Source organism: Triticum aestivum, chromosome 1D, assembly GCF_018294505.1.
Source record: "Triticum aestivum cultivar Chinese Spring chromosome 1D, IWGSC CS RefSeq v2.1, whole genome shotgun sequence".
NCBI lineage: Eukaryota > Viridiplantae > Streptophyta > Magnoliopsida > Poales > Poaceae > Triticum > Triticum aestivum.
The window spans coordinates 438,491,432-438,500,527 of NC_057796.1; the positions used below are offsets into that span (position 1 = coordinate 438,491,432).

A 9,096-nucleotide genomic window follows, 5' to 3' on the forward strand; every position below is an offset into this window, starting at 1 on the left:
GGACTCCGAATTACCTTTGGTACATCAAAACACATAAACTCATAATACAGATCGTCACCGAACGTTGAGCGTGCGGACCCTACGGGTTCGAGAACTATGTAGACATGACCGAGACTCGTCTCCGGTCAATAACCAATAGCGGAACCTGGATGCTCATATTGGTTCCTACATATTCTGTGAAGATCTTTATCGCTCAAACCGCATGACAACATACGTTGTTCCCTTTGTCATCGGTATGTTACTTGCCCGAGATTCGATCGTTGGTATCTCAATACCTAGTTCAATATCATTACCAACAAGTCTCTTTACTCGTTCCGTAATGCAACATCTCGTAACTAACTCATTAGTCACATTGCTTGCAAGGCTTATAGTGATGTGCATTACCGAGAGGGCCCAGAGATACCTCTTCGATACACGGAGTGACAAATCCTAATATCGATCTATGCCAACTCAACAAACACCATCGGAGATACCTGTAGAGCATCTTTATAGTCACCCAGTTACGTTGTGACGTTTGATAGCACACTAAGTGTTCCTCCGGTATTCGGGAGTTGCATAATCTCATAGTCATAGGAACATGTATAAGTGATGGAGAAAACAATAGCAATAAACTAAATGATCAAAGTGCTAAGTTAACGGATGGGTCAAGTCAATCACATCATTCTCTAATGATGTGATCCCGTTCATCAAATGAAAACTCTTGTCCATGGCTAGGAAACTTAACCATCCTTTTTGATTAACGAGCTAGTCAAGTAGAGGCATACTAGTGACACTCTGTTTGTCTATGTATTCACACATGTACTAAGTTTCCGGTTAATACAATTCTAGCATGAATAATAAACATTTATCATGATATAAGGAAATATAAATAACAACTTTATTATTGCCTCTAAGGCATATCTCCTTCAGTCTCCCACTTGCAATAGAGTCAATAATCTAGATTACATAGTAATGATTCTAACACCCATGGAGTCTTGGTGCTGATCATGTTTTGCTCGTGAGAGAGGCTTAGTCAACGGGTCTGCAACATTCAGATTCGTATGTATCTTGCAAATCTCTATGTCTCCCTCCTTGACTTGATCGCGGATGGAATTTAAGTGTCTTTTGATGTGCTTGGTTCTCTTGTGAAATTTGGATTCCTTTGCCAAGGCAATTGCACCAGTATTGTCATAAAGATTTTCATTGGACCTGATGCACTAGGTATGACACCTAGATCGGATATGAACACCTTCGTTCAGACTCCTTCATTTGCTGCTTCCGAAGCATCTATGTACTCCGCTTCACATGTAGATCCCGCCACGACGCTCTGCTTAGAACTGCACCAACTGACAGCTCCACCATTCAATAAAAATACGTATCCGGTTTGTGACTTAGAGTCATCCAGATCAGTGTCAAAGCTTGCATCGACGTAACCGTTTACGACGAGCTCTTTGTCACCTCCATAAACGAGAAACATATCCTTAGTCCTTTTTAGGTATTTCAGGATGTTCTTGACCGCTGTCCAGTGATCCACTCACTACTGCAGGATGCTGCTAACGCAACACTAGGATCAGAGACCCTTCGAGAAACTGTGTGCGATGCAATAATCGCAAACGGTGGTGTATAAAAACCGTCAAAAAATGTGCAAAATGTTTGCGATGGAGTATGCATCAAACACGGTTCAGATTTTAGTTGCATGTGCGATGCAAGGCATACGATTGAGTTCAATTAACTGTTTGCGAAGAGGAGGAACAAAAGAAATGGGCAGCCAGATGAAGGCGTGTGCGATACACATCATATGGTTCACGCGGATGAACTGTTTGTGATTAGGCAAAACAAAAGAAACGGGCAGCCAGATGAAGGTGTGTGCGATATACAGCATACGGTTCACTCGGATGAACTATTTGTGATTAGGCAACACAAAAGAAATGGTCAGCCGGATCAAGGTGTGTGCGATGGGATTGCATACAGGACAACAATATATATATATATACATATATACACACACACACTTATAAGGACATGCTTACACAACCAAATTAAACATCCACTTACATAGGTGGCTACTACAGCCATGGCATTTGCACACACCAAAGTAAACTATTACATGCATAATTACATAGGTGGCTACTACACACATGACATTTCCACACACCAACAATAAAGTAAACTATATATCACATGCATGATTAACTAGCATAAACGATCATCATATCATCATCTACTTCTTGTGACGCTTGCTCTGCATGTGGCTCGATCCGTGCTCGTCGATTTTGGTAACGAGGCACTTCCTCATGTCAACGATCCGCCTGTGCATCTCGTAGCATGTGTACACGCTCTTGGCCGCGAACCTGAGGTGAGGTTCATCCAGTTGCCGCATCCAGGCCCTGTGCCAGGATAGGGGACTTGTTCTCTGGGCATCCTGCTTCATCCTTTCGTAGTAGGGGTCGATGATGGCCGAGGCGAGTTCGACCAGGGAGTCATTCTTCGTGCTGCCCCAGAACCTGTAGTGGTCACGGATTTCGACAAGGTTCTTGCACGCCAACCTCGTAACACTGAGCGCTTTTACATCGTTGGTGGTTTCCACCGTGGTGAACTTGTAGTCGGTGCTGTTGATAAACCTGTTGAAACGGTCGCAAGGTTCTGTGGCCATGCAGTAGTGGTAGATGAGGACAGGATGGCCCACGCACAACTGGGCGACAGCAACCTTCTGATCTATGCCGGGACGACTGGTGGTGTACTGGAGGTCGATGCCGACCACCTTGTACTTATCTCGAGCAAGCAACTGCTCAACGCTGTTGATGTAGTCGTCCAGCACGGCTGGGTTAATGGTGTACACCACCGAGAGATCTGTCTCCCTCGCGTGGGTCTCCACTCTATGCTCGCCGAACTCCATTGGAGCGCCGCTGGACATCCCCTCTCTATGTGTCGTCGTGGGTGTGCTTGTTGTGTTGTGGGGCGTGGTCGAAAGGTTGAAGAGACTAAGATGATAATGGCCGCGGGAATTAAAGGGTAAGCCGGACGGCCAGGAATATCTGCAGGCCCTGATGGCAGTTCTAATTTGCAGCGCGTAACTCCATCATGCCGCACTTAACTGCATCGCGTGGCAACGCGCGCGGCGCAACCGCATGCATATGGGGCCCCCGACGTGATCATGCGCACGCCCAACTGCTGGCAAAGCACTCATGGAGGGACGCGAGCAGAGCGCTCCGCGGTTGCCTCAACGGCGATCAACCATCTCCATCTCTATCTCTACTCTTATAAAAGACTCAGTTGGTGATGATGGTCTGCCTACCATCGTGTAATATAGACCGTCCGATCTATATTTGACGGTTAGAAAGCAAACTATGACAATTTTGCAAAAAGATACCCGCACCTCTCTCCACACTTGCAAATAAGGACTTCTCTCGTTCATCATTTTCTCTCCCAGGATAAACTACTCATACAAATGTATCTTGATGTTCCGTGCAACGCACGAGCATCTTGCTAGCATATATATGCATATAGCAGTTGAACGCGCAAGGAAAAGCTGTCCACATGCCGAGCGCGCCGACGGACGCGAGCAGAGCGCGCCAACGGACGCGACAGAGCTCGCCGCGGCGCCTAATGGCGAGCAGAGCTTGCTGAGGGACGCGAGCAGAGGACGGCACAATGATATGTGGCAATAAGACGGACTGTGCGAGCAGTGTCGAAGACATCAAGCACGAATCAGATTAAAGTTGCGTGTGCGATACGTGGCATACAGTTGATCCATCCGAGCTATTTGTGATGGAATAAGCCGTGTGTGTTGCGGGAAAGCGCTTGCTGGTATATAACCTTAAATTTAACCAAAACAATGTTAATGCATGTTACAAAAATTGTATAGCTGGAAACTATGTTCAAATACGACTCCAACGATATAATCTTTGGCGACATGCATTCGTATTTTATTAGTTAAATCCTACTTATAAACCAGAATGGGGGTATAGTAGGTAATTAAATCGCAAACTTTTTTTATTAAACGTGTCCTCTCGCACGTCTTGTCACCTCGCTGCCGCAGACACCTTACAGCGCAAGCTTGCGCAGCGCGCGGGGGCGTTCTTTTGGCCAAACGGTGGTGCCAATGAATCGTCGGTGAGTCCGTTCCCACACAACCTCGTAGGTTCCCGCGCAAGCTTCCCGCCCGACTCGGTGAAATCCCCCAAAATCGCAATGCTTACCGGCCTGCTATAAAAACCCTCACGGCCGGCGAGTCCTGCGTCGCATTTTCCCCTCCCTCCCTGTAGCTTATCTCGTCTGCTTCTCCCATAATCGCCAATGGCACAGGTCCGTCGTCGTCGCTCAGCCACTCCGCCGTCATCAGAGGACAGCTCCAGCTGGGAGGCTACACCACGGCGGCGGCGCAGTCCCCGGCGTAGTGTAGTGCGCGTGGCGTCCCTGTTGGGTGTGCACGGAACACCCATCACACGCTCCGCCGCCGCTGCCCGTCAGCAGCTGTTGCCGGCCGCCATTGCCGCCACACCACCGTCGAAAGCCAGGGCCATATCCCGCTCCGCCGCCACGGCTCGAAGACGGGAGGTGGCCGTCGTGGCCGCCACCCCGCTGCCAGCCACCGTGGCCATCACCCGCTCTGCCACCGCGGCCCGAAGGCGGGAGGTAGTGGTAGTCGCCGCCACCCCATCGTCGGCCGCCGTGGCCGCCAGCCCACCGTCAACCGCCGGAATTATCACCCGCTCCGCCGTCATGGCCCGAAGGCGGGAGACGGAGGTGGAGGCCCGCACGTGTGTCAGCGACCTTGCGCGCTACATCGAGTTCCCGTGGGAGGAGGAGGAGCGCCTCGTCGAGCATGCAAAGAGCCTTACCGCAGCCGTGGCTGCAGCACACGCCGACGTAGAGGCGAAGAATCAGGAGATCTACGAGCAGTCCGGCCGCTTCGAGAGGGATCGTCTGGAGTGGCAGTGGGCGTTCGAGCTGGCGAGCGTCGCTGAACGTGCAACACCGGCAGGCACCGTATTGCATTTGTCCAGCTCGTCGGTAGGCTCCTCCTCCTCCTCCGCCTCTTACTGAGGGGGTGAGCGCGCTCGGCAGAGGAGAGGCTGCCGGAAGTAGCACAAAGCCCCTCCGTGGTAGTAGTAGTATTTAGGGGCAATTTTGTTCAGTTCATTTGACTATAGATGTGTGGTCGAACTGTACAACATACTTAAAATTTGCTAGTATATATAGTTGAACTAGCTATTTCAGTACATGGTTGGCAACAATTGGGGAGAAGTTTGGTCAGTTCAGCTGTCGAGTTGAACTGTTTGTATAATTTAAGAATGACTGCTTAATCTATGAATGAAATCTATGCTTAATTACTGAATTTTAGTTGCAAAAATTAGATAGTGCTAATGATTTCTAGCTGCATATTTTGACAAATCGCAGTGTTACAAGGATTGACAAATGGCAACGTTACTCGATCTACAAATGTAAATCTTTCCAGTTTGACAAATGGCAACATATCCAATAATTGTTTGTACGTGGTTGCACACGGGTCATCCAAAACAACCATTTGCGTTGAAGGGATGCACAAATCCTGCGCTGCTCTCACTTTGCATACAGGTGTTCTATCTAAAACGTTTGCGATCAAGAGCTGCACAAATCCTGCTCGGCACAATTTCGCTTGGCTTCCTGGGGAAGCTGTCGGTTTGCATACAGGTGTTCTAACTAAAACGTTTGCGATGAGTGTTTTATATTTAAAAACCGAATTAAACTGGGCAAACCGAATTAAACCTCGGGAAGTTGACAAATTTTTTACCACGACATGTTGATGCCGTTCCATCATAGCATGCCAAGTTTCATGAATTTCACATGAGTTTTGGATTTACTAGTATTTAAAAACCAGGTATCTCAATGTTTGCGGCCGAGTGACAGTGGCAGGGTGTTTGAAATTTATTCCTATTTCTTGCATGGGACCTAAGCATGCACCCAAGGACACATATTTGATTTTTCAACCAGTTTATATGCACTGGAGAATGTGCATGTAGTTCAAATTTGAATTATGCACATAAAATGCCTGGAAAACCCAGTTAACGTATAAAAATGTCCAAACGAACCCCGAAAAATTCCAAAATTGAACACAACACTCTTGTCGTTCAATGTTGACACTCGAATTTTTTTGAAAGCAATAAGAGGCAACGGATATCGTTTCGTCCCCAAAGGTGGCACGTTCCCTACCGAAACCATCACGCTTGTTGTGAGAAGCTCTGGTTTGTGAGAAGCTTATACCCAAACCTGCCTCAAATGGGACAAAAATTTTACCACGACATGTTGATGCAGCTCCATGATAGCATGCCAAGTTTCATGAATTTCAGACGAGTTTTGGATTTACTCGAATTTAAAAACCAGGTATCTCAATGTTTGCGGCCGAGTGACGGTGGCAGGGTGTTTGAAATTCATTCTCATTTCTTGCATGGGACCTAAGCATGCACCCAAGGACACATATTTGATTTTTTCAACCAGTTTATATGCACTGAAGAATGTACATGTAGTTCAAATTTGAATTATGCACATAAAATGCCTGGAAAACCCAATTAATGTATAAAAATGTCCAAATGAACCCAGAAAAATTCCAAAATTGAACACTTGTTGAACTCAAATTGATGCATTTGCAACTTCATTTATGTTGTAGAAATAGAAGATGAAGATATTCTTTTCACCGGTGCCAACAATAGGGATGTCTACGCCTACCATTTCGAAGCGAGGGAATCAAGTGACGGGGGAACTGAATGCACCGATGAAGTAATCAATTGATTTGGTAATTTATGGTATTTCCATACTCCCTTCATTTCAGTTTACAAGTCCTACGCATATATCTAGGTTGCCAATTTTATCACCCTAATATAAATTATATAACACAAAAATTAGACCATTTGAAAATAGAACATCTGAAGTTCATATTGATATATCTTTTATAATATATGGCTTGTATTAGGTTGGTCAAATTGACAACCTAGGGGTACGCGCATGCCCTGTAAACTGAAAGAGAGGGAGTATTAATTTTTGTGATTCTGTCATGTTTTATCTATTTTCTTTGATCATTGAGCATCAAATTTAAAATGTAAATCTATTAAGAAATTGAAATTTATTTTCTATGCTTACGCATCAGGTGCTTTTTAGAAATAGTATGAGGTAGCTTTAAGTGCCAAAGTTTTCCATGTTGTCGAAAAAAAATTGGGCCCAGGGTTTGCTTCATTTCTGGGTCCGCCACTGCACGGACCCATACATGCCGGCGTTGGATGGCGTCTGCGGTCTGAACGGATACAAGCGGTTTGCGGGTCTGCCTTGAAGATATGCCCTTACACTCTAGTGTGTTCGGCTAATTATCATACAGTGTAACAACAGCAAAATTTGTGCCTTTTTGAACCACGAGAATGATGGGGGAGAACATACTTACAGCATACTCGAAAAAAAAAAAAACAGGCTTACAGCATGACTAGAATGTACACGCGACGTACTAGTGCAGAGTATACCAAAACGGAAGCAACATGTTCGAAAACCATCATCTAATTGGCAAGGCACCCTCTAATCAGCTCACATGTGCGACGCAGGCGACGCCGTTGGTGTGCACGCCGGCCGGGGCCCCGGACACGAGCACGCCGGCGAAGCCCCCTACCTCCACGGTGATGGAGCAGTTCATCCTGATCTCGAGATCCTTCTTGTAGATCCCCAGCACCTTCACCGTGCCGCCCATCTCCGTGTGCGTCGTCAGGTTGTACGCCTGGCCGAGCAGCAGGCCGGTGGCGTTGACCGCCTGCGACAGCCGGTCGGCGAGGATGTCCACCGTCACGTTCATGCGCGCGCTCCCGTGGGCGCCGACGCGGCCGCCGGGCACGTAGGCCACGCTGACCGTCCGCCCGGCGAGGTACACCTCCGTGGCGCTCGGCGAGAACCGGAACGACGCGATGTTGGGGTTCTCGATCGAGACGTCGGCGGTGAGCGTGGCGTTGGCCGCGACGGGGTCGGCCAGCCCCGCGCCGGGGCCGGCCCTGAGGGCGGCGAGGGAGACGCCGTTCATGGTGAGGCGCGGGTCCTTGACCTTGAACACGGTGAGCGAGAGCGCGAGGACGAGGATGCCGACGATGACCGCGGTGGCCACGCAGCAGCCGCAGCAGCAGAGCAGGCACCGGCGCCTCCTCCGGAGGTACTGCGTGGAGCGCCACCCCGTCGCCGTCTGCGCCGCCTCGTCCACGTCGCTGGCGGCCGGGTGGGCGTACGGGTGAGGGATGGCCAGGGGCCTCGCCGGGTCCTTCTTGTCGTCCTGCTCCGCCGCCGCGGCCACCCTGCTCGACGAAGCGGCGGTCGCCATCGAGGTGGGTGAGCTCCACGTCGTGCCTACTTTGTTCGGTGGAGATCGGTGGTATGAAAAGCCCACATGATTCTTGGTCAGTTGGTCCTACGGTGTTGGTCTTATAAGTGGGGCTCTCGGGTGAAGCCAAGGTGTCCGACGTACTCCAAGCGGAGTCTCGTAGCTTAGCTTCATTTGTGACTGGTTTGACACGCTTGACTTTGATCGCAGATCACACGAAGGAAGGACGAAACATCTCGCCCCAGGACAAGGATAGATGCTGACATGGCTGTCTTCGGTCTGACAAAGAATAACCGGCTCGTGTTTGAAACTTTGAATCCGGGCAAGGTTTCTAGATGCCTATTTTTCTTTGGTTGCATAAATATATACTACTACATCACTACTGCTGACAGACAAATCGTATTTTCGAAGGAAAAGAGAGACATTGACCCCTGACAAACCTTCAAGCATCGCCTAGTTCATCATGCTCATGAATCAATTTCTTCCACAATTTCAACATATAAATATTGTCTTCGAAAAACTATTATATATTAGAAGTTATTACTCATGTTTGTCGCTCGCTGCTAATTGTGCAAGGAACGTATCGACTGATCCTAACTTACGAAAGCAAACAAATATTGAGATCATTCGCCACAAAAAAAGTAGAGATCATGGTATATTTATCGAAGTCATAAAAGCTACATGCTCGTAATACATTTTGTTTGCGAATTATGATCGTAATACAATTTCATACAAAACATGTATATATAAACTATATTCTCCTCAATTGACTATGCAGAGTCTACTATTATGTT

The 9,096-nt window shown here is 47.9% G+C and overlaps 1 protein-coding gene across 1 annotated transcript; it reads right to left on the reverse strand.

Annotated features, from left to right (window-relative positions):
- Window positions 1-7,278: 7,278 nt before the first annotated feature.
- Window positions 7,279-8,364, reverse strand: LOC123173513 (uncharacterized). The gene has a single exon (XM_044589931.1). The coding sequence runs from the start codon at window positions 8,300-8,302 to the stop codon at window positions 7,523-7,525; it is 780 nt and encodes a 259-aa protein (XP_044445866.1). The 5' UTR covers window positions 8,303-8,364; the 3' UTR covers window positions 7,279-7,522.
- Between the last annotated feature and the right edge of the window lie 732 nt (window positions 8,365-9,096).

Coding starts and splice junctions, on each gene's coding strand:
- LOC123173513 (XM_044589931.1), bottom strand. CDS start 8,302: ATGGCGACCGCCGCTTCGTCGAGCAGGGTGGCCGCGGCGGCGGAGCAG.